The 27727-nt window shown below is 35.0% G+C and overlaps 1 protein-coding gene across 1 annotated transcript; it reads right to left on the minus strand.

Annotated features, from left to right (window-relative positions):
- Positions 1–21: 21 nt before the first annotated feature.
- On the minus strand, positions 22–25754 carry LOC148303353 (uncharacterized). Its single transcript, XM_088270042.1, has 5 exons — positions 25143–25754; positions 5950–6468; positions 4433–4596; positions 3256–3430; positions 22–2242 (listed from the first exon to the last, which is right to left on the minus strand). The coding sequence occupies exons 1-5, from the start codon at positions 25461–25463 to the stop codon at positions 2150–2152; spliced, it is 1272 nt and encodes a 423-aa protein (XP_088126168.1). The 5' UTR covers positions 25464–25754; the 3' UTR covers positions 22–2149.
- Positions 25755–27727: the final 1973 nt, after the last annotated feature.

The raw sequence follows: 27727 nt of genomic DNA on the forward strand, positions 1-27727 counted from the left end.
TTAAACAATAAAAATAAAACGCTCATTTTCGAAAATTTATTTAGCTTAAAAGATAAAAATTAAACATTGCTTAGTGTTTTTACCATAATACAGTGAGTGTCAATAGATCTGACAATTTCCATTAAATGGGTTTAAAACATAAATTCATATGCTCGTCTCCGGATTAATTTCACTTACATATTAAAGAAACAACAAAGGTATAATGAATCACATTACATATTTCATATAAAAATAATAATTTGGGAACAAAGAAAACACTCTGCGAGTATGTAAAACAAACACCTGTCCGCCCTTGTCTAGTTCTAGATCAATCTGACTTTCCAACAAAATTAACTAGAAATGAATTTCTAGTTATTTACTTACTACATTTCTAAGTGAACTGATCGTTTCGTGGTTAATTTGAAACTGTTTTTTTTAGTCAATTTAATAACACTAATCCGGAATCTATATAATCCAAGGATATGGAAACAATGAAGTCAATAAACGCTTCTGACAGAAACAAGTTAAATACAACACAGATCAGCACAAGGCTCGGCAGTGAAGCTGTTAGTATACTGCGAGCAGTACACACTTCATAATATGGTGTATTTTTACACTTTAAACAACAAAAATAATTTATTTTAATTAACACTCTAATTGGGTAGCCTTTCACTACGGATACAAGACTCCGCACTAGACAATGCGAGGGTTACTTCCATGAGATGCAGCCCTCCATCCACCCTTCGCTTCAACCGACTCCAAACTAAACGTACTATAATTTTTTAAGGTATTTAATCTAGAAAATGTTTGGAAAGGCATGGCAACAATAATTGTATTTATTACATACACATATTAAAATGTGAAATAAGGCAACAAAAAAACATTAATTTAGAGAGCTTGGGAGTCACTTACAAGATTATCTGCGCCGGCAAAATATTACTTTCCCTCGATTATTAGCTATTTTTCAACATTCTTTTTACAGAGTAACTAAATTACCCTGAAATACAATAACAATACAATTATACATTCGTAGAATAGTAGAATAATATTTTGCAACGTAACAGACAATCTTGTAGATGTTGAGCAATACTTATTTGTGGAAAAATACTTTTGAACAACAAAAAGGAACTTAATTGAACGTGTTAGTTACACACAGTAACAAAAGGACAACTTTATTACATACAGAATCGAGATGGCATCGAGCTAGCCAGCACTAACCGATATTTACAACGTAATTCCACAGAGCAGTCGGGAAATATTTGAAAGAAGAAACTTACGAGTAATTTATTTTTCATAATACTAAAATACACAGAGAATTTGAGAAAATCTAAAATAGCACTCTTGCTATGGGGAGGTAAGTAAATTGCCAAATCCTGTAAACAGTTTACTTACAAAACACCAAATGTCCGGGAAAGTTCCTTTGTATCATGGATAGGTATATAATGAAATGATTGCATCAGTCGAGCTATCGACGAGTCCGAAATATTTACTTCTTAGAATCACTAAAGCACTTGGGCATTCGGAGTTTGTCAATCGTTCCATTCCGAATAGTTCCTACAAAATATTATTGAGATCTAAACCGAACATACGTTGCGAAGTATCTCCATTCTCGAGTCAGGGTGAAAGGTCTACGAGTATCGACACCTTCGGACCTACACTCGCACCGATACCTATGTTTCGGCGATTCATCGAAAAATAATACAAGTCTATATTTACATATTCCATCTCCAATCAACAAAGACACTCGGACTTCAAACTCGAGATTCTATAACAAAGGATCGAAGATCCGCATTCTTCACTGTTCCCGAGGACTATCGAAGGTAAGTACACGCGTGAGGTACTCACTAGAGCAGGGAAACACCAAAACAGTTCCAGCCTCCGCTAATAACATTTCTACCTAGTATTAACACCTTCGCGCAATAAACAATTTTCAATATCCATAAACACAAAAGTTGTCACCTCGCACTTTTCGTCGTATAAAACAGTTTTCAATTGTCACATTAACTAAAAATTGGAGTTCAACAATAGTAATAATAATGAACAGGTACACATTGTATTCCTAGTCTCCCTCGGGAGTGTGTCGGTGGGGCAACCGACAGTGTTTTGGGATTTCCCTGCGAGGACTTGTCAGGGCGGGGCACGCGGCGGGAGGCGGAGCAGGGGGAGAGCTCTACTCGAACTCGTCCTCCTCGGGCTCCTCTTCTTCTTCTTCCTCTGGGACGGGCACCACCGGCTTGGGCTTCTTCTTGTACGCGGTCATCTCCTGCCAACCGGTTACATTACACATATTAGTTTCCTATTGCTTCTACCAAATACATAATAGCTCCTACCAAAATCTAACACTAAAAACTTTTATCACCTCTTGTTTAATCAGATAACTACTCTACTATTAAATTATCTACTATTGAAATTAATCCACTATTGAAATTAGTTAAACAATTTTTTTTTAACACATAGTTGATTTATTTTTTTTATTTTTTATTTGTTCATTTAAATCACAATTTATACATATTTAGAACTTTTTTTTTGCAGAAACCCACCAAGCCACCTAGTGTGTCTTGTCGGTGGAGTTCTTATTTAATACATTTTTATTGTTTTTAACGATTTTAACCTAATATAGACACAAAAAAGAGAAAAAAATTAAGAATATAAACATTTTACAATTTTCATAAAATTAACTCTTGATCATTATTTACCCATTCCTTTATTTTGCCTTTGTTCCATATTTTATTTTGACCTCTAACATCCGTCGGCAACAAATGAAAAATGTTCGGAACGATACATTGCAGTGTTCGACTCCCATATTTACTGTTAATTCTTGGGACTATCAAACCTTCGTTGTGTGTAAATCGTGTATCATGGTTAAATCAAATAATTATAGCAACCGATGCCACTGCTGAAAAATGAATAAATAATAACAGATAAATAATCCGAAAAATGTGGTTTTAGTTTAAGCGTCATTTATTTCAATATTTAATGTCAGCTAATTCAAACATTCAATTGAGGGATCTCAAAACTTATGGTGTGAGAATTAATGATGTTATTTTATCAGAAAACGATCTGTCAGTGTACAGTACCTGCATGTTTTATTGATTTTTTAAAAACGTTTTTATTAATTTTTTTAAAAATTAAGTAACGCAATACTCGGACTTACTTTGCTTTTAATAAAAAAGAATAAGCATTGTTTTGAATGTAAGAATATGTATGTGTGCAGAATGACTGGTATTCCCCGAGGGTGATAATACCCCATTCCTTTGGGCCGGCGAGTGTACCTACCCTGTCATAGCGAGCCTTGTCCTTCTCGGAGAGTGCCTCGTACTTAGACTTGGCCTCCGGGTCGCAGTCGGCCCAGCGGCGGCCCAACTCCTTGGCGATGTCTCCCACCCCGTACTCGGGGTTGATGGCCTTCACCTTGGAGCGTTCATCATTGCAGAACCAGAAGAAGGCCGACCTGTGAATGGTAGCGTATTAGCAGATTATTATAAGGAATACTACCACAACACATTACAATTTATTGAACATTTATTCATTCAAACATCCCATATTAGAACTTTCAACTAGAGTTTTTTTTAAAATAATTATTACTTTCATTTTTATCTTAATAAACATATTTTTTTAAATTTATATCTTAATTAATTTACTCTTTAAAAAATTTACAAAACAATTTCATAGTTCAATTTTAGTTTTTATATTGGGCAGTTCAATTAAATATCAGAGATTCAAGCATATTCAAGTATTAAAGACAGGCGCCGTGGCGTGGCGTAGTTGGGTAGACGCTTGACTGCGAAACTGGCGCCGCGGGGTCAATTCCCGCCAATCGCAAAATGAATTCAAGAAAGATTTAATATTGGTCTGGGTGTTTGTGATGTATTTTTCACATCTTACCTTCCCTATCCTGACTATACTACCTGCAAACAAGCCTCTAAAATAGACGATTTGCAGGTTATTCCTTTTAAAAAAATAAAGTAAAAAAAAAACATAACTATTTTCAAACCGAAAAGGGCATCAATTCATTGGATTTTTTTTAAATCAAAAGACAAATATTTGTGTTTTTTTTTATTTACACAAATATTTCAATTTCAAATTGAATATTTCAATTTCAATCACCAAATTGATTAACAGCATCTATTACATTAAATTTCATACTACGGGATGGACCCGTTACAACCACAAGTATTTATACCAATTGAAAATGTTTTCATTAGAAAAAAAATGCAAGCACAACTCCGAACGCCACAACAATTGTGATTTCAAATAATACACATAAAAAGCCATTGCCAATAAGATGGTTTACTTTGCGATACATGTACTGACATTTTCTGTTATTGACTCAAGATGAAAGGCTATCCAAGAAAAGAAATTTCATTATAAAAACAAAATGATAAATTGACCGGATTGTCACACTAAAATTGGTGGGAATAATGAAAGATTTTCGTGACCATGTTAGACTCACAGAGATCGCTTAGGAGCGTTGGGGTCCTTGATCTGTTTCCTCTTGCGGCCCCGCCCGACCTTCTCTCCCTTGGGCGGCACGTAGCTCTGCATCTCCAGGTCGTAACGCTTCTTGTCCCTCTCCGCCATCTCGTGGAATCTCTGCTTCTCCTTATCCAACATCGTCTGAAAATAAATGCCAATCGAAATAATAGTAAACTGACATATCTAGGGCAAGGATTCTACGATTCTCCTGAAAGGGGACAATATACAGTTCTATTTTTTTCACTGTAATATTTATTCAATATTACCCTGGACTGATACCTGAAGCGGAGGGCTGATCACCTTTCCTTCATGTGTAAACGATCGAGATAACACTGCGTTTATGACGCAGTGCCCTATGCACCATTGGGTGCAGATAAGGGTTTAAATAGTCCCTCCATGGGGGTATTTGAAGAACAGAGGGGGGTTTATTACAAGTTTCATCAAGGTATCTGGAGCACAAGAGGGGGTTTTACTACAAATATGGAAATTTGCAGCACTGAATTGAAATCAGGGAGTACTACCGGTCACAACTGGTCTATAAGCAATAGAGGTTAGTAGAAAAGAGAGATTTGAAAAAAACCTCTAATAACTTATAGAGTCGTCAATATCGAAGGACCTACCACCAATGTATTAAATTCAAACACGGGCCAATTGTCAAAACGAGCATTTGGATCATTTAGAGCAGTGCTCCGCAACCGGTGTGCCGTGAGCCGGATACAGGTGTGCCGCGATCAAATTCAATGTATAATATATGACATTTTACAATTTTTCATTATGCATTTAATATACACAATGACAATTTATTTTTCATAATATTGTCTGTTTTTCAAAATGTAGGATATAAAAATTCTCTCACTCTAAACCCTTATCCGCACCCCAATGGTGCATAGGGCACTGCATCATATAAACGCAGTAACACATAAAGGAAAAGTGATTAGCCCTCCCCTTCGGATACCAGGCCAGGGTAGTATTGAATAAATATTAGACTGAAAAAATCATTTATATTTATTTCACCCCCCCCTGGAAATCGAACCCGGGACCTCCAGAACGGTAGCTGAGCATGCTGACCATTACAATACGGAGCCGGATAATAATTACTACAATTAAATAATTTTTCAATGGTCTATGTACTTTAAGCTTTTGATGTGCCGCGGAATACTAGGAAGAATTTTAGTATGTCGTAGGTGAGAAAAGGTTGCAGAGCACTGATTTAGAGCATTACATGGGTGTTTTAGCATCAAAGGCATTTCAAAAATAATTCTGCAGGTAGGTATACAGAAAAAAAATTATGTTGAGTTTAGTTTAGAAAAAGTAGCAAGAGAGTGTGAATCGTTAATAGTCATTTAAAAAATTAACAATAGAATTCCCAAAATAGATGAAAAAATTTACATTTCACTTTTGCCTGTCTTGGTACCGGTAAACCTACTTAGGCCCGAGTCACAATGTACTTGTTATTTTGTAAAATATTTTTTTTTAATAATAAATTATGCCAACCTTCCATCTTTCGGCGCACTTCTTGGAGAAGGCGGCAAAAATAACATTTTCATCGGGGTGTTTCTTCTTATGCTCCTCGCGGCACGTCTGCACGAAGAAGGCATACGCAGTCATCCTTCCACGGGGCTTCATATCTCCTTTTCCTCTGGGCATTCTGCTTTTCGGCGCAATCTGCTGTTGGTGCAAACCCTGCCCTAATTGATGATGCTGTTGTTGCTGTTGTAACTGCTGCTGTTGCAGCTGTTGCTGTTGTAAGTGTTGCTGTTGCAACTGTTGCGATTGTAACTGCTGTTGCTGCGACTGTAACTGCTGCTGTTGCTGCTGCTGTTGAGACTGTTGCAACTGCTGCTGCTGAGACTGAAGCTGCTGCTGCTGCTGCTGCGCCGACTGTATATGTTGCTGCGCGGACTGTAGCTGCTGCTGTAGCACTTGCTGCTGGTTCTGCGACTGTTGCGTCACAGTTTGTTGCTGCGAATTCTGTTGCGAGGAATGTTGATTCTGTTGACCTTGTTGCTGATGCTGAAACAAGAAAAACAAAAATAATTTACTTTGAGTCTATGTAAACATTTATAAAACTAAATAAATGCGTGAAGTAGTGATCCCGTGATACTTGTGATTCTATTTCGAGGACTCCGGTTTAATTCACTCTGCCACAAAACAATTCTTATTTTGTAATAAAGAATGTTCTGCATCAGTTGAAAAAGGACAATTATTTTTTTCATAGCATATCACAAAAAAAAAAATCTTTATAGTAATAACATTAAATAATTAAATAAAATACTGGATTTCCAAGTATAATATATTATTATGCTATTTTAATTTTTTGATAGATTCTAATAAAATAAAAATTATGAAAAACCAATAGATCAATACACATACAAAAAGTAGTATTACAATTATCAACCCAGTGGCTAATTTACAGAAATGAGCATAACAGACTTTTTTTCAAAGTTCCATCATTAAAATTTTAAAACAGATATTAATATTAGTTTTTGTTACTTAAATAAAATATTTTAAGATAATTATTGTAAAAAATCTATTTTTGTAAAAATATAAACTGACTCCTGTAAAGTAACAGATTTGCAGTCACTTTGTACAGGACGCGGTAAAATAAACCGTTGTACAAATTATCAAGCATCATAAATCTTACACAAAAAGGTAGTTAATTAACGGGCTCTTTCTATAGAAACTAGGCTTATTCAGCGATGATTAATGATTCCAGACAGCCTTCTCGGATGCCATTCATGCTCGGTTTTTTCATAAACTGACTTGATTCCTTTATTAAAGTTGAAATAAAACAATGTATATTTTACGATTGGGTAGGTTCGAGATTTATTCATTTGTTGCAAATGCAAGAAATGTTTTCTCTTTAACCCTAGATTATGGTACATTTGTAAAATTTATGGCGGACTTCCAATCTGTGGGCAGCACTGAGGCAACTCATGTAAAGAACGTAGTGACAACTAGCATAAATCGTAATTTTCATTGTATGACAGAATTAAAAACAAAGATATAAGAAAGGAATGTAAGGCTGAACAAGGAATAATTGAAAAGGTTAGGAAGAGTTCTTTACGGTGGTATGGACATGTGGAGCGAATGGATAACGAGAGAATGACTAAGAAAATATATGTGGCGAATGTGAGAGGGAAAACAGAACGAGGACGACCGAAAAAGACTTGGCACGATCAGATCAATCAGAACCTAAAATCTGGCGGTGTTAAAAGTACGCGTAATCGGAGGGCATGTATGACTAGATGTATGGATGTGAAGGAGGCGAGGAGTGTATGTCAGGACAGAAGAGTGTGGCGTTCCATCCTTTCTGCATACCCCTGCGGGCGAAACGGCATGATGGTAGTAGTAGTATTTTACATTCATATTTTATATAAAGTTCCTCAAAAAACATGTTCCACTTATTTTTTTAATGTTTTTAGTAAACATTTTTGGTGAAATGTGACTTTTTCTTATCATTGTGCATTTTACAATAGTCCATATTAAGGTACATCGAAACACGTCCCACTGTCTAGGGTTAAAGAAAACATATAGCAAAAAGGGATGGCAACTGGCTGTTGTCTTTTTCAAGAATCACCTGGTGCTATAATCAAAATGAATATTCTTCTGCTCCTTCTAATTCTGAGGGTGAAGACTGACCGGAGCATTTCGTCGTAACGTAACATGTTACGATGCGAGCATTCAGGCAGTCAGTACACCGAGCCGAGCGCTCCATCCATAGTTTCGGATGCTCGCCGCGAGCGATGTTATGACGAAATGCTCCGGTCAGACTCCACCTTTACCCACACCCAATGGTGCACATGGCACTGCATCGTATTCATACAGTGTCATCTTGAAACATATATCAATTGATATTATCACAATTTGAAAAAATTCAAACACTTATATATTTTTTGTTGTAAATAGTGCTGAAATTCATTTGAGGTTTCAAGAAATCAGTTTATGACAGAAATTAAAGGAGAACAAAAGATAGGCGAGTGTTGCTTGAGAAGGATGAAGATTGAAATTACCAGAAGTCGCCTCCACTCTCCCACAATGATATGCTCATGTTTATCATGTCATACCATAAGTTCAGTATAATTGTTGTTTATTAGGACTCTCTCCCTCTCTCACTGCTGATACGAGATAAAAACGCAAAGTATTGCATTCCCGTGTTCAGAGATCGGTCGAAATCTGCATACATAACACGGGTTCAATGTCAAAATTTGACCTAAACCAAACCAATTTGCACTCTTTACCATTCTTTACCTTTGAACTGGCAAAACTTTTAATTCAATATCTCAGTAATGCAATAGCTCAGGGTAGAATTTTCATGTGATTGAGTTTATCATTCTATAATTAGTGTCAGGTTAAAAAAACTGAAACCTTTTATTTTATAAAATGTATACAACGGTTACACAAGTATTCCGCGTACTAAGGTACCATATATGTAGACCATTAGCGCAACTAAGTAAAATATTGAGGTAATTTACAAAACAGGAAGCACTTTGCAAGCTGCCTCGGTATAATTTAGAATTAATTGCTTTTGAATACCCAAGAAAAAATATATAATCGCCCATAAACTATAATGACCTGGACAAAAGCATTAATCGGCGTTACGATTTTGTTTATTGTAAACATTTGCCTGACACAGCAATTCATAAAAAAAATGAGAAAAAACAATAATTAACAATTATGATGCGGGAATTATGTTTTTAGAGTTAGAAAAATGGCAATAATCATATTTTTATATGGTGTCATCACTCGAATTGATTTAAAAATTTGTTCTCAATAGTTATGCATCACTAACTAAAAGCATACATACATACAACAAACATACATAACAGATTTTTGTGATGTTATAGTCTAAAACCAGGGCGAAAAACAGGGGTACGGATTTATAAAAAGAAAGCATATACTTTGACAAACTCATCTAAGAAGTCGTGGGGTTGCCACAGTCACCATTTTTATACAAAAATAATACTTATCACGCAAAAAAAACTAAATGTATGAAAAATAAATTCCATTTTTTACCGATCTACAGCGAATTTTGTCGAAATGAACAAGCTTTATTTGAGTTTCACGATCGTAGTAGGTAGTGGCGTTATATGATTTATTTTTTAACAGAGTAAAAATCCGTAAAGGTTATAATAAAAATACATTCAAAAGAATGAAATTTATTCCAAAAATACTTATTATATGGCGATATTAAAAATATAAAGGTCAAACACGAAAACCCACATTCATTAATTCGTCGTACTGTGATTTTTAAAAAATGTTGCCATTTTTTTAAACAGCTTCAGAAATATGCGCAAACTTTATTTAAGTTCATAAAAACATCAATAATGATAAAATAAACGAGAAGGATACTATAATGACATGGTAAAAAAATACGTAGGTGAAATTACGCAGATTGCAGTACTAATCCGCAGCTCACGATAAAATTGTGAAAACAGATAAATTATTACGATTGAGGTGCCGTTCAAATTGCAAACAAACGTCGGTCTTTTCATTCGTATTAACTTGTAACCATGGACGTGACCAACCAGCCGACGACAAGCGGAGTCAGAAGAATAACGAACAACAACCCATAATATGATCAATTAGTCTGGCACAATCCTGTGTCTGATTTTTCTCGTAATTTTATAATAAATATTGCATCAAAAACGTTACATTTTTACGTTTTAAAAGTATTACTAAGCAGTTGGAGCGCATTCCAGTTAAAAATGAATAAATTAAAAAACATAACCAACATAGAATGTATTAGGTTATAATATCTACAAAGTGTATTTTTTAAATTACGATAAAATAACATAATTCTTGGGCAACAAAGTAAAACAAATCGAGGGAATAAGCTTTCAACTCTTTAAAAATTATAATTAAAAATAAACCTTTCCACCCTGTGAATCACACTCCTAGTAAAAATTATGAGCCAAGTAGTTACATGAATAGTTTAATTTTCTGATAAATCAATTTTATATTGTAATGGGAAAATATTCTACCCATTGCTGTCATTGCACTTTTCATTTTCTTGATTAATAGTACCCAACATTCCTCTTGCATTTAGTTTTTTTTATTATTATAGCAGTCATTTCGCAGAGCTCCTTCACTTACGCCATCTGTATATCATCAAATATTTTCATATACGTACCGATATCAGTTTTTTCAATATATTGCACAATGCCACTAAATTAAAACTATAAAAGGAAAATATATTCTCGTTGACATGCTACCATCAAATATAAAGTATATGACATTTTCAAACGTAGTAAGAATCTATAACGGCCTCCTAATCCTATTTGGGAGAGTACGAGTATGCGACACGTGCGATATGACGCACGAGCATACGACACGTGCGATATGACGTAATGCATATGGAATTTTTATCATTTTCAAAAAAACTTTAAACTATATAAATATGATTCAAACACATTTGCGTGTTATTTAATGTTCGTGAAAAATATTGAGACTTGCAATGACATTTTTAAAGAATGTCTAAAGTTTAATTATTTTAATTTAATATTGTTTTAACACAGTAAATACTGACTCAAATAAAAAATAGTACTTTTATTACATTACCGACTTAATATCCCGAGTACTAAACATTCTTCAACGCTTCAATATATTATATTTACGAAATGTTAGTAAAACGAAAACGATTTTAAGTTAACACGTCCAATCAATGATGACGAATCGGCTAAAACGCGAAAATGAAAATGATATTAATGTTACAATATTAAACATTTGTACAAAATTCAAGAAAAAATGTGAAATTTATATTAAATTGAGATCCAACGAAAACCTCTTGACCTTCATTCATAACTCAAATTCCTAAGTTATGCTAAAGACCAATTAAATTTTTCAATCATGGGCATTTCTTATTAATATTTTATTTTCATGAAAGTAAAAAAAGCTACCGATAGCTTCAAACTGCTCCCGCAGATCCGACTATTTTCGTAGGCCATATCGAAGGAAGGCTTTATAATACTCGTCGTGAATCGCGTGTATCCTTTACACATCGCTCTGAATGCCGAACCACAAGAAAACGGCTTTCGCCGTTTCGTTTCGAAGGCCTCAACTACACTTCCGAGTAATTATATTTACGAGGCACGATCGAGAAAAAACACATTCAAAGTTCTCCAAGTCGGAAACCATTATGGAATTCTCGGGCTCCTTTAATGCGGTGGCTCGTATAAGGCGTGGCACATAAAATGCGCGAAGCATAAAAAGGCTATATAATGCAATCGATAAACGAATCAGTTACCCGCTTCATTCGTGGTCCCTTTTAATGAGGTGGACATAGTTGCATGAGGCTTGTAGATTGGGCCGAAAGATATCCTGACCGGTCTGCCTTGAACTCGCGTTTAACTGGGGTGGAGGCGCTAACATTTGCCACTTACGGGGGAATTTTCATTTTTTTGTAATCGAGCGCAGTTGTCTGCTCACACAAGATAATATCAACTTCAAAAACCACCAATTAAATATAACGATGGTTTTTTAAAAATATATCTAGGGATAATGCAATCTACAATCTAGCTAAAAAATAAAATAAAATGCATCACAGAATAATGCTAAAAGATTATTAGAATGCACCAAACATAAAAAAATCACTTATAAAGCCTTGTTAGGTGCTAGTAGTGTTGTAGATTTGGAAAAATATTATAGGACACAGCAGGACCTTTTAAAAGTTCACTACTAGTACATTAACAGGCGCCGTGGCGTAGTTGGGTAGACGCTCGACTGCGAAACTGACGTCGCGGGATCGGTTCCCACCAAGTGCAAAATAAATTCAAGAAAGATTTATTTTCAATTGGTCTGGGTATTTGTGATGTATTGTTCACATTTACCTCCCCTATCCTTACCATCCTACCTGTAGACAAGTCTCTAATAGAGGCTTTGCGGGTTATTCACTTTTAAAAAAGGGTGGAAGCGAGTTAAAATAGTTAAAAGTCTTAAAACAGAAAAATAAAAAGGATAAAAACTAAAATCGATTAGCGGTGCCTAACCGAAACATGAGTATGCACACTTTGGGTTACCCGAAAAGAATAATGACAGAAAAATATATTAGATTGAAATTTAACCAAAACATTATTTTTTTATGCAAAACATAAAAATGCAGTGCAGAGGATACGAGAGGCAAGAAAGGTTGAAAACCGTAAGTCTAGACTAAAGAAAAAAGCTAACGCGAGAGTGCAACAAAGATTTCTTTCTAGATTTCAATCATAAATGATTAATAGGCGAAATGCCTCCTATGATGCATATTAATTTATATTTTTAATAAGTTGATATTTTATTATTTGTCATCTCGCATAATAAATTATCAGCACATAGAAACTTGTTTTCTAAAATGAATAAACGCCCACGAATCCGAAATAAATTATAGTATCACGTTCGTTCGGTGTTGCAGGAAACGGGTTAAATTATTTAAATGTGTATTTCTTATTTTATCTAATAAATAATATTTCTCTCTCCTTCAGGCAGAGTGAGGTAATTACGAACGGAACAAACGACAAACTGACTAAGATTTAGGCGATCCAGCCGAAAATAATGATTTAATCAAAATCCACCGAAATCGATTTGTTCGGAAACGAGAAAATAGCCAATCAAACATAATTTAATATATCGCTCACTCCTTTCAAGAACGTCAAAAATCGTCAATTTTCAGTTGTGCATGTTTTCGGAAAGCCCAGAAAATGTAGTATATCCCAGCAAAAGAGGCATATTTTTAACTTAATATTTACCAGCTACAGGGCAGAAAGTGTTGTTTTTGCATTTTGAAGAAAAGGTGCTGTTTAATTTTTTTTTTTAAATATACTAAATATTTTTCAAATGGAGAAAAAACCTTCAGGTTTTACCTAAAAAGATCTGTTGCACAGTAAAAAGTTCAATAAGTGGCTTGATATTTATTTTTAATACATTGTATTATATTTTTAAACTTTAAAAACGTTCTCCTGAAAAATCAAGTTTTTTATTTATGACGTTCTTGAAAGGAGTGAGCGATATGTTTACTAAGGATTATATAAGACTTTTTGATACAAATATTACAATAAAAATCGATTTACTGCATCATAATACATGGGCACTTGGAATTATATAAAAAAGCGAATACTGAGAGATGTACAAATTATTTGTGCTTCGTGTTGTATTCAAGATTTTCACGTTACTGAAACACAACAAAGGAAGTGAGTGGTGACACGCATTTAAATTATTTGTTAGTAGAAAGGATTATTTATTCGCTATAAGTACTTTATATTTTAGAGAAATATATATCAGTATTAAAAATTAATTCAGATATCCATCAATATTACAAATATATTTATTGTTCTGCTTCATATTAAAAAAAAAAAAAAAACATTTCTGAAGTCATCTACAAAATACCCGCGTTCAAATTCAAACAAATTCTCAGTACAATGATAACAATTGGATATATTTGAAAATATCTCTTCATAACTTTAAAAAAAGGTGACCAAAAAGAATAAACAAAATACAAAAATCAAGGGGATAGTCCCTCAATATTGTTTTTCCTCTTTTATATGTACCTTGCATGAGATTTTTTTTACACTGGCATAAAAATAAAAACCGGAATATTTTATATACGCCAACAAACACACGCGAAAAGATTTATTTTTACATTATATACACGTGTCTGGCTAGTCAATTACGTTAGAAAAGCGCATAGTTATAATAATAACCTCCCTTCAATTTTATTTTAAACAAGTTTACTGTTAAAAAAAATAGCAACCCGTTATCACAGGTATCCACATCAATATGGCGGCTCCATTACCTTAAAGGTATTTTCCTACTTAAAAATGCGTGATAGAAAGCTATGCTAGTACACAATTATGTACATTAAAAATAAATTACAGTACTTGTTTCTTCACATAGTTAACTGTTTTGTACCCCGGGCGGCCACGATATAATTCGTAAAAATCCTTATATCGGAGAAAACGGCAGTTGGGGAATGATTTTAAGCATGAAATATGTATGAATATTAGAAACCTGAAAACTTATACAAGAAGAACTTATATCGCATAAAAAATAGTAGCATAAATATTTATTTATTTATTTAAACTTCATGTACAGAAAAGAAATATGTACATTAGTGGGCTTGTTGCTGAAAAGCAAAATCTTCCAACCTACCAAAAACAGACTAGTGATATTTGTTAAAACGTTTGATACCTTATATAGCTATTTGCAATCAGAGGTAGATAGTGCTTGAACATAGTGTATAAATGAGAAAGATATAAAAAAAATCGTAAATTACAATTTACTGATGTAATAATTAAGCAACTACTTTATACAATATCAAATATTTATGAAAATTCCAAATTTATGATAATGAGGAAGACAGAGGAAGAAGGGAGTTTAGGGAAGGGGGTAGGGAAATATACAGATTTTTTAAAATACAAACATGGACAAATACTAGATCTTTTTAGATTAATTAAATAAAATAGGCCGAGAGAACGCATTGCTACTTTCTACCAAGATAAAATAATCGACTTTCGACTTAAGAAAGGGGTATTATTATTTTATCCAAAATTATAATGTTTTCATCAGCTCCTTTATATCTGTTTTCCAAATCTACAAATGTAAAAATAATTTCTTAAAGTATTGTGATATTTTTTTCTGCATATTAAATGTTAGATACCAACAGTGTAAAATAAAAATATTACATCATGCGCGAAAAAATGCTGCAAGAAAACTATAGTACTGACGCATTGCACACCTTCGTTAGAACATAATAAAGTGCGTACATTTTATCGTTGTTACTATACTCCAAGAATAGAAATGCGACATTTGTTTCCCACGATGCCAATCAAGACCACAAAAAAACGCAAATTTGTAAGTTGTGCAATTATTGCGACCTCGTTAATAACGCAATTTATTTATAGATGTGAGGAACCTACCTAAATCTTGCCTTTAAAACGACATATTACTAATATACGGTGAGGCTTTGTGAAGCAAAGGACGCTTCACTATCTAGGAAAATATAGTAAACTCCCCTATATAGCTGAGATAGGTACCGCGTTTCGGAGGGGACGTTATAGGGAAATTAAAGTTTTTCCATTGTATTTTAATTTTAAATGATTCATTGCAATAAGTTTCCCTTGTTAAAATGTAAAAATACAATTTTTAACACTAACTCCTTATAAAATTACCTATGATAAAGGGGTATCTATGTCAACGTTGTAGGGGTTTATTTATTTTTTTGGGTCAAGGGATCTTGCATCCCTTTAGTCACTGCGACCATATTAGGTCTATTGTGACCTCCCTCTGTATTACAGCTCACTGCCAAGACCTACATGAGTCATGTAACTCACGACCTGTCTTGGTGGTAGGAGCTTCACCTTCTCGGAGTCCAGTAGAGGTCCTCCAAGGATGTGACTTCGTTTGTGAGCGAGTGCGTCACAATTGTAGAGAATGTGGAATGTAGGGGGTTTTACTGTAACTAGATACGAACGCTCCTCCTAGCGCTGAAGGGTTTGGCAAATTACACTATCCGACTAATCACAATAAACACAAATTATTTCAGCATATAACAAAATATCGTTCATCATCTTCCGTATACGGGTAGGTACTATGTGTATAAACAGATATTCGCTTTTAAACGTTTGTTTTCATTTAATTTGGAAATGAAGTTGCTGTTTCCCATTCAATTCTAGCGATATTGACGTTTAAAGATACCCGGTGATGATCACGGCGTTAACTTTGTAAAACTTCATAATAACTTGTGATTTAACTAACTCAATTAATAGTATCAAGTTTTCAATAACTTTTTGATGGGAGGAATGCCATCGCGAAGATAGTAGTGCTAATTATAACCCTAATGTTTTAATTGACTTTTTACAAAGTTAATTACACATTTTCAAATAATATTACAGAATGGTATAAAACGAAAATATTTGATAGTAAGTATATAAATATTCAATAAATCTGAAAAACTAAGATTTTTAAACACAGAAGGGTGTTAATTTGAAAAATATTAAAGTTGATTTAAAAGTAAAGTTTTGTTTACTTCACACATACTCGTATATGCAAAAATAATCGAATCCACAATTTTAGAAAATACTTTTTAGTTTAATTCAAAAGCAAGTATCTTTTTCCAAATAACTACCAATTGCCAAAATATATTGCTATCCAAAAAATAAGAGAACTTATTTAAAAACGATAAAGAATGTTTCGAATTTTTATGTTTCAATTTAAAAAAATAAAACAAAAACCGGTCAAATTCACAAGCTGCGCAAGGGGTGGATAAAATAATTCGTCCACATATCGTAATAATAAACCACCATTTTTTAGCAAATGTGCGTATCTATCGTAATGCATATTTTTCAAACATATATTTATGAAATTCGGGTAGAGTTATATGTATTTTTTTTAGGAATGACCTTCAAAAGCTGCAAAGCCTCTTCTTTTAGAGGCTTGTCTGCAGGTTGGATAGTAAGGATAGGGAAGGTAAATGTGAAAAATACATCACAATCACCAAACTGAAAATAAATATTTCTTGAAATTGTTTTGCAATAGGTGGGAATCAAACCCGCGACGACAGTTCCGCAGTCGACCGTCTACCCAACTGCGCCACGGCGCCTGTCTTTAAAAATACATTTCACGTCAGGTCGATAAAAAATCCCTTATCGAAAATGAATAAAAAATGTACATCGGTAAAGTAAATTGGAGGTAAAGTGGAACACTTTATAAGTCGTAAAGTTTATGTTCAAATCAACAGAGGGTACACAGAAACTACCAACACCGATGGTGAACACGCGGTCGGCGGGGTGTTTAAATGGGTCTACAAAGCTATTCACTAAGCAATTTTTCTATTTTTATATATATATATATATATATATATATATATATATATATATATATATATATATATATATGTATATATATATATATATATATATATATATATATATATATATATATATATATATATATATATATATATATATATATATATATATATATATATATATATATATATATGTATATATATATATATATATATATATATATATATATATATATATATATATATATATATATATATATATATATATATATATATATATTTATATTTATTTAATTAAAAAGCGAAAATAAAACTCTTTAGCAACACAATCACTGTTTTAATGTTTGTTTTATTTTTCCTCTAATTACGCTTTTATTTAATTTTGTTCAGCATAGTTTACTGAAAACAAGTATTGCAGTTTCTTATAACTCTGAATTCAACAAGTTTAAAAATACTTTAATTAAAAGTTTATATCCTTGCGTAATATCAATTAAAATTTAATATATGTATATAAAAAAATATATTTATGTACTCCCTATTAACTGAATCATAACCCTTTTATTTAGAGTGGTGGGGGTTGTGGCCCACCGTATTTTTACTTGCGATCCGCCGCAAAAAAAGTTGTTATCCTCTGATCTACATAGCACGAGCAGATAGGAGTATATATATACTAATATATCTCACATACATATACATGAAATGGAAAAAGTTTCAGTCTCCGAAATACACGCCGGGAAAAACAAAGAGTCAAGGACCGAAGAATAGATGCAAAAAAAAAAACAAGACTCGATAAAAACACGACGATAGTTCTCAATATTCCATTAAAGTTGGTTGGTTTTTCTATTTTTGTAATGATGGCGAGCGTATTATCGCAAATTATATCTCAAAACTTGGTTTCAAGTTGAACTTGAGATCTTTTAAGCTTTTTTTTACTTTTTCGTCAGTATATTCAGTAATCTGATCAGGCTGCTGATGGCTTAGGGGGCTTGTGCACTACACGGAATTTTACTGTCCGGCAGTCCGGTGTTTTTTTTACAAATAAAAGCGACTACGACAGTTTAGCGTGATAGAGTTCACGGGCACCGTGATCGCGCACTGATCCGGAGACAAGTGCACAAGCCAATCATCCGTTTTTTCATGTTAACCGGACTGCCTGACAGTAAAATTCCGTGTAGTACACAAGCGCTCTTATAATACAAAGCAAAATGAACACGAGAACAAAGAGAGCATCGGTTCGACTCCGATAAAACAGCAGTGCGCAAAAATATTATATCAAAATTTAGCTATTCTAAACAAAGGGGGCATTTTAATTAATAATTCAAAATGGCGGCGAAATTAAAACACTTGTTTGAAATGAGTAGTTTAATTAAAAGCACACGCCTAACGGAAGGATATCCCCTTCCCGCCCCTTTCCATACTCCCCCGCACCCCCTGCCGCCGCCATTTCCAATTTCATACCACCCCTTATAAAAGGTTAACCACCCGCGCCAAGGAGACGGTAGGGAAACTATGAAGGAAATATTTTTGGAATCTGCTACAAAACAATAATACTACCCAAATCATAATCCAAAATATCGGAATAAACTATTTTACTACTCCAAAAATGGATTCAACACAAATACGGACATAAAGATTAGTTCTGAGCATTTTTATTCTTACCCGACACCCAAATAACAACAAAGAACATCCCAAATTAAAAACATCCCACATACAAATAAAAGAGTTTTTGCTCAATAAAAAAGCTTCTTCATCTCACCAATGATGTCTCTAGTGAAAATTCTAATGATTCAAGTACAATGTTTCGAAATTGGATCATATATATAGAACTTCCAAGAATTTGAGTAATGTGGTTGTCAATTATGGGTAGACATTAATATTAGTTCTGGGCATTTTTATTCTTACCCGACACCTAAATAACAACAAAGAACGTCCCAAATTAAAAACATCTCACATACAAATAAAAGAGTTTCTGCTCAGTAAAAAAGCTTCTTCATCTCACAAATGATGTCTCTAGTATAAATTCTAGTGATTCAAGTACAATGTTTCGAAATTGGATCATATATCCAACTTCCAAGAATTTGAGTAATGTGGTTGTCAATCATGGGTGAATGTTACACGTGTGTAAAACGATCACTTAAACCAGCCTATGACGGACGTATGCCCAGTAAATACCCAGACTTACATATTTTTCTTCATCTATGTTGAGATGTCAAAAAATAATGTGAAAAATAACTCCTGTAATTGGAGATAATCCAGATTTGTGAACAAGAATTTGGACACACTCAAAATGTTGTGAATGAATACCTTTACATTTATTAATACAAAATCAACGATTTCGGTATAGGTACTTCTATCTTCAAACGAACGTGCGGTAAAACGATGTATGGTAGATAGATGTTTGAATGGTGAAATATATAAGGAAATAATGCAAGGCTGGGAAGGCTGGGATAAGCATTATCGATAAAATCAAGACAGGTATTTTGAGATGATGTTTGGGAATATGAATCGAATGAGTGAAGAAATAACAGTAAAACAAATTTATGAGACGAATGTGGTTGGTAATAGAAGCCGAGGAAAACTTGGCATGATCAAGTATTTCAAATACTTGAAACTGGTCATCTCAGGAGTCGAAATAAACGGCGGATGTGCAACAGGCGAAGATTGTTTGCAACGACAGATTGGTGCGGGGTTCTATTCTCTCTGCCTACCCCTGCGGGGAAGCGGCGTGATGGTTAGATAGTTTTTAGTTACCTCTACCTTTCGCCAAAAGATTTAATCCAGACATTTACAGATCTGGTGCATATTACAATAAATATTACCCTGATCTGAATAATAATTCCATAATTTCATTAATTGATTCGGCAGTCACTTTGTGGTAAAATCTATCCATTTTAAATTTATGTTTTGAATAGTGGTATGTACTAAATAAAACTTAACTTAAAAATAATTCCATATACTGAAAAACGAAGTCCGTAAAGTTAAAACAAAGGCGCTCTCGAGCCGCTTTTTATATTATATGGACATAGGCGGTTCTAGTAACATGAGGGAAATATTTTTTTAAACGTAGTAATTAAATATTATAATATAGATAATTAGAACTGGCGATTGCTTACGAAATGTTTCATCACTGAAAATAATTACCACGCAGCCGGTTTAGGAAAACGCCCGAAGATAATGGCCGCCGCTAGTGTGCTTCTAACGTGTAATTAAAATTAATAAATCCAGTATGCGAGTGATAGAACTTCGTTATTTTCATATAATATTTTGATTTACGATCCTGTAACAACTACATTAAGAAATTGCCGATCCGAAAACAAACTACATATTTTAATAACTCTCAGATTCACGATACGTTACTTTAAAGGAATAATTCACAAGAGCTCATTTCAGCAATATCTCAACAGAAACAGAGACACATTACTTAAAGGAATAATTCACAAGAGCTCATTTCAGCAATATCTCAACAGAAACAGAGACACATTACTTAAAGGAATAATTCACAAGAGCTCATTTCAGCAATATCTCAACAGAAACAGAGACACATTACTTAAAGGAATAATTCACAAGAGCTCATTTCCGCAATATCTCAACAGAAACAGAGACACATTACTTAAAGGAATAATTCACAAGAGCTCATTTCCGCAATATCTCAACAGAAACAGAGACACATTACTTAAAGGAATAATTCACAAAAGCTCATTTCAGTAATATCTCAACAAAAACAGAGACATGACTCAAAGGAAAAATAGCTCATTTTAGCAATATCTCAACAGAAACCGATTTTCTCTTGGAATAGGAATATGTCCAGACCTTTAAATGACATTCCTTCATAAAAACAACCTCAGCCGATATCAGCCCTAATTGTTGACGCTGCAATGATATCCAAAACATCGCTAAGAAGTACCTAAGAAGACCCACGCCACAAAATGATAACAGCATCCGAACAACCGTGAAAATCGAAGAAATTTGATAAAAAGCGGTTCCAATGGATTCGCATATCAGTCTGTAAGCTAACTAACTAACTAATCACTCCGTTTCTCCGCAGGGGTATGCAGAGAGAATAGAACGTCACACCACTGCATTCATATTTCGACTGCATTCAGTCTACTTTTATCCTTCTTTTGCCAACTCCACGGTTCACTTTCATGCATTAAGTCTGTAAGCGGTCTGCTTGTTCCTTTGTATATTTATAGAATTTGAATACTGCGGAAAGTGGGTTCACCCTAATGAAAGGGGTGGGTTTCCTCCGCTGCCCCATCCCGGCGAACCCCGACGGCTCCCGGCGGCTCCCGGCTTCTCCCGGCCACCCCCAGCGCCGGCTCCGGAAAGCTCTCGCGCAGCATAACTACGAAAACCGTTTTCACGGTTGCATGGGCAACTCATTTATTGCCTCCGCTACCCGAACGGGTACAACGGCCGAGTTCTGATGAGAAATACAAAATACTGAACCTAATGATCGGATATCATAGGGACGCACAATCGGAGAATCGGATCAAATTCGCCGAAAGTTTTATTTCGGAGAACTTTGGAGCCCGCACCCCTTTCTGTGCGGATTAACTGAAAGGCTTTTGTTTCAACTAAGAGGGGTTTATTGGCACTTTGCTGGATACCGGTTTCATTGTCTTCTCATCCCTCTACCTCGCCCGCTAGTGTCGCGGCAATCATTTCCGAATTAAATTAATACGCGCAATTTATAGGGATTTATTTTTACTTGACGAACTTGATTAAACCCGTAAACACGATTTTACATTTTCCAAATAATACTACGAACTAGACTTTATTTGAAATAATAAACTTGAATTTTAACATAATTATTCGAAACCAATGTTTAAGGTTCTGAAACTAATTCTAGAATTGTGGTCATAATTTCTAAAATGATAAAGCTAAAGATTTTTTTATAAATTGTTATTATTATTTAATTATTATTATTTTGTTTGTACTTAAAAATCATACTTGACACTGGCAGAAACATCCTCTCACATGGTGACTGCCAAATAACAAATGTAAAGGTAAAGTCATTCGTGTCGTTAACGAAAAATATAAAAAGGTAGATTTTATTAATTATAATAATATCGACACCCTGTGCAAATATTGTTCTCTGACCCTTATCAACTATCAAGAGTGAAAACGCCACTGCCTGACATGAAGGCAAGGTGATCAGTCCCACGCTTTAGGTACCAGTACAGAATAATTTTTTTTTAAACCCTTATCCGCACCCAATGGTGCATAGGGCACTGCGTCATATAAACGCAGTGTTATCTCGATCGTTTACACATGAAGGAAAGGTGATCAGCCTTCCACTTCAGGTACCAGTCCAGGGTAGTATTGAATAAATATTACAGTGAAAAAATCACTTATATTTATTTTACCCCCCTTGGGAATCGAACCCGGGACCTCCAGAACGGTAGCCGAGCGTGCTGACCATTACACTACGGAGGCGGACGGATTTAAAATTACTAAATATCGAGTTGTGCCTCGACCGCCGAAAAAATAATAGCATAAAAACAAGCATACCATATGCATTTTGCCGGACGGTAAAGTTACACGGAATTCCGGGTAGTGGACCGTCCGGCACGTCAGTTAGCATTTTAAAACGACGATTGGCTTGGATTAGCTTGTGCTTTTGTACATATTTCTTCGAATCGGTGCTCTTGATCGGTGCGTGAACACGTTGCGCGTAAATTCGATCACGCTAAACTGTCGTATTCGTTTGCATTTTTCAAAACCGGACAGCCGGACGGTGAAATCCCGTGTAGTGGAACAAACGCCCTTAGGTTTGATGAAACTCATGACGAAATAATGAAATTTTACAGCAGGTGCAAAAATTGTTTAATAGTTATAAAATACAATATTTTGACCAAATTTGTGTAAAAAAATATATAATTTTACACAAATTATATTAATAATACCTGTTTAATAATAAAGTTTGAAATACTTTCTTGCGTTTATAAAAAAATAGGCACATAGGTTTCTATAAATCGCCGGCGATATGTACATCCATTGTACGAGTAGCGATACAATTCCCTATGCACTGTTGGGTGCGGATAATATTAAAAGGGTATACGACGTGCTACAGGGGTAGACAACTTTTATGACTTGGGGCCGCATTAAATTATGCATAGTAAAATTCGTAAAACGCCATCGATGCAGAATTTCAACAGAAATAATTATTAAAATTGTTGATGTCAATTATTTAAAACCTTGCAACTTATGGTAATCAAACCCAGTCATATGATCAGATGTGGAACACTCAATTTAATAATAAATATTAAACTTTTTTGTGCAATAAGTACTTTCTATATGTAATTATTTTTACCTTTCAATATGTAGCTAATGGCACACCGATGATAATAATAATGGATGAATGCAGCGTTATATTACACGTAAATTACGTGAAGACGACGAACAAAGGTGCCGGAATAATTATCAAATATTCGTATCACGGGAACTAAAACACAAATGTGTATGGTATATGTATGTATATGTGTGCGTGTGTATATATGCATATATATATATATATATATATATATATATATATATATATATATATATATATATATATATATATATATATATATATATATATATATATATATATATATACATATATATATATATACATATATATATATATATATATATATATATATATATATATATATATATATATATATATATATATATATATATATATATATATATATATATATATATATATATATATATATATATATATATATATATATATATATATATATATATATATATATGCTTTCTGGAATCAAACACCGGACCTCTTACGTAGTACGTAGTAGTCAAGCGTGATAAGCACTAGACTAAGCAGGTGAACAATCCATTAATGTCATTTTAAAAAATTCAATGATAATACAGTAATGCGATTATATATAGGAACGATTTAATAAACACGTGCATATTAGACAATAAGAATTTTTCGTTAGTAATACTTTTTATAATAATAATATAAATAATATATTTTTGTTGAACAAAATTGAATCACGAAATACGATACAGTTCGATAAGATTAACTTCCTGTTTGACAAATGAGTCGAAAAGAAGAGATTTATATCGAGTGTTGACACCACCAGTCACTCGTCGAGCAGTTAGCTCAATCAAACGACGCTCGGGCCTTTTTAGGATTGTTTGTAAACAAAGATGGCTTTGTGAATGGCGCGAGCCGTTGGTAAGTAGTCGTCTTGTCAACAATAATAAGCCGGTATACTTTTTATCACCGCACGCCGCTATTATCAACATGTCAATGTGCCAACAGCGATGCGCGAGTAAATATTACTCACGCCCACATGGACCGACGGAATTCCTCACAATAAGACTGACGACATCGTGATACGCAACTTTAGTTATCAAAAATATATTTATTTTATCTGTAGAGAGGAATGGCAGGAGGCAGGATGCTAGCTCGCGAGCCTCGGGCGCAAGAGGCAGTGGACAATAACATTTCCTTTGTTTTAAAAATCCACGTGTTCCGGTAGTAGCTAACCGCGAATGGAACAGTCGAGCGTTTACACGAGCCAAATCGTCAGAGATCACACGAAACTAAAAGGGTGATGTAGTTAAAATATCAGAAAATTTTCATGCGTTTTTAAGAATGAAGACAATAGTATTTGTTGTAAATGAATATTACGAAGTTTTATAAAAATCTTAAGGAATTTTGTTCGCTCTCAAAGGAAAAGGCCGCAGATTAAAAAGTGAATGGCTTAGATTGTTCGAAGGCAGTTCGAGGCGCAGCAGACCGCCTTGAAAATGGACGCCGATACTTTCGAAAAGTGGATTCGAGAACAACGCGACGGCGTTGCGGGTGCGGGTCGGTGCGGGAGTAGCACGGAGCTAGGAGCTGGGAGCTGGGAGCCGGGAGGGACGGAGAGAGACGTACCGTGGGGGAGGGCGCGGACGTGGCCGCCAGCTGCAGCTGGTGCGGCTGCAGCGGCTGGTGCAGCGAGTCCACGCCGGCCGAGTACCACCAGTGCGGCGGGTCGCCCGGGCCGGCGCGCAGGCCGCCCATGCCCAGCCTGTAGTCGTAGGCCGCCGGCGGCGACGCGGCCATCTTGTAGCTGAAGAGCTGGTGCGCCGCGTTGGCGGCCGTGCGCGCCGCGTCCTCCTGCTGCGCCAGCAGCGCCTGCTGCTGCAGCTGCTCTCCGCCCGCCCACCACGAGGCGTCCTCGCGCCCCCACGACCCGCGACCGGCCTCTGACATGGCGGGAACTGTGGCTCTCTACGCTGTGCGCATCTCCCTGGCTGGCCGCTGTGACTCCGCGCTCGCCGGTGGCGCGCACTCGCACCTCGCACTAGACGGATATCGCGGAAAAGCGACACGGACTGCTATCACTCGCGGTCATCTCCACTCGAAATATCGCGCGCGACTATCGAATACCATATTCCGAATACCGAACGCTGAACCGAAAACGCGAGCGAATGCGGAGCTGTAAACAGAGCGGCCCGCGTCAGAATGCTACGGACGAGTCTGGCGGAGCGGCAACGTCGCACTTTCGGGACGCGGTGCGATCGTACTCTGGCGCCCCTGCGCCGCGCGGGGAGCCGAGGCGAGCCGAGCGCGCCCGAAGGCTGCCGAGGCGGTCGCGGCCGGTCAATAAGGAGAGCCGCCCGCCCCGCTCCCCGCCCCCCGCTCCGCGCCCGACCGCGCGGCCCGACCCGAGTCCCGTGTCTGCCCCCATGCTCCGCCAACTTTATTAATAGCGTTGCCATTTTTTAACATCGATAATATAATAATCTCTAATATAATATTTTAAACTGTTATTCGAATAAATAAACTTGTAATACGTTTTAAATATCGAAATCGAAATAATGTACCTATATGCGATGCATTCGTATAAAATCTTAAAAGCTTCATGTCCAAAAAGCTCTCGCGCTGCTTTGTTCTGGTGAACGTACATTTCATTTTACTCGTATACGACATACGTAGGTACCTATAGAACGACTCATTTCGTAGGTACGGTTTAGAAAATATAGGATTTTAGTCATATTTAAATAGTTCAATACAAAATTTATCACGCAAATATTTTTTAGCGAATTTAATGGATTTAATAAAAGCCACACGCGACGCATACGTAATGATAGATGTACCATTATACAAAATATTTGAGAAAATATTTTCCATGACATAAAAAAATTAATAATAATTTAGGAAGGCTTATATGGAGAAATAACACATTTCCGTTTCTCACACTCAGTGGCGGATTACCAAAAAGACGCGCGCCTTGGGCCTCAATTTATTTTAAAAATACAATAAATTTTGTTAATGTAGAAATTATAATTTTAGAAAATATCCAGATGTACCATGAAGATGTGCCTTTTTCAAGTGCTTCTAATTTTTTCTCGATGATTCTTATTGAAAATATGCGTATTGAAAACAGCGTGTGGCTGGTAAACATTTCAGTAAAGTTCACCGCACTTTTATATTTGTTTAAATAACTATACTTATTTGATTTTGCTCGAATACCGCCACATTTACAAATAATACGTGGGAAGCTTTTTACTTAATTGATTTGATATTATTTACTTCTCCTTAAAGAAGATTTGAATTTTAAAAATATTTCCTTTTTTTCTGTGCAAAACTGTATTTTTCGTTGGTTTGTCTGGTTTTTGTCAAGATTACAAAATCGAAATAAAATTATTTAGAGGGGCCCCAAAATTTAATTTAATTTACTGGGGCATAGGGCCTGTCTAAACCGCCACTGCTTACGCCTTCTTTGCGTTTTATTCGTGTATGGCTTATTTTAATGTACTAAAAAATATATTACTAATCATTTTAAAACAGGAATAATATTTACATTATTATACAACAACAAAAAAAGTCTATTAAGAAAAAAATATTTAAAGGCATAAGGATATTTTTTATATTAAATGTTAAAATCAAACACCGATTTTTTGAGTCTACTAAGTTGAATTTTTTTAATACAACTTAGTAGACTCACACAATCAGTGTTTGATTTTAACATTGAATATGTATATGAATTAAATGGAGTTCTACAAATTAAACGCCAAATATATAAATAAATAAATAATGCATAATGGTAGGGACTGACCGGAGCCATTTTGTCGTAACGTAACACGTTACAATGCGAGCATTGGTTTGGTCAGTACAGCGAGCCGAGCGCTCCATCCATAGTTTTGGATGTTACGACGTTACGTTACGACGAAATGCTCCGGTCAGTGCATACCTTCAGGATATGTTCATAACGTATATGTTACCATTGCATTGGATTGTTTTGTAATTTATTAATGCAGCATGATCTTTACTTATCACATGAAGACAAGATATCAGTGGTACATAAATGGGTACCGAGACATTTTGACTACATTTGAATTGCCACCTTTTTCAATGTTACAACACCATTCTTACTTAAGATTGGCATCACACGTTTTATTTGAGACGGAAAATCCACTCGAATTCAGTCATAATTATATATAATTATTACTGTTCACTGGAATATATTTCTC

Source organism: Brachycentrus maculatus, unplaced genomic scaffold (assembly GCF_059751285.1).
Source record: "Brachycentrus maculatus isolate JH-2025_06_01 unplaced genomic scaffold, ASM5975128v1 h1tg000370l, whole genome shotgun sequence".
NCBI classification, from domain to species: Eukaryota; Metazoa; Arthropoda; class Insecta; order Trichoptera; family Brachycentridae; genus Brachycentrus; species Brachycentrus maculatus.

Coding starts and splice junctions, on each gene's coding strand:
- LOC148303353 (XM_088270042.1), bottom strand. CDS start 25,463: ATGTCAGAGGCCGGTCGCGGGTCGTGGGGGCGCGAGGACGCCTCGTGG. Junction 4,597..5,949: donor AGTGCGCCGAAAGATGGAAG/GTTGGCATAATT, acceptor ATTTATTTTCAG/ACGATGTTGGATAAGGAGAA. Junction 3,431..4,432: donor AACGCTCCTAAGCGATCTCT/GTGAGTCTAACA, acceptor TACCATTCACAG/GTCGGCCTTCTTCTGGTTCT.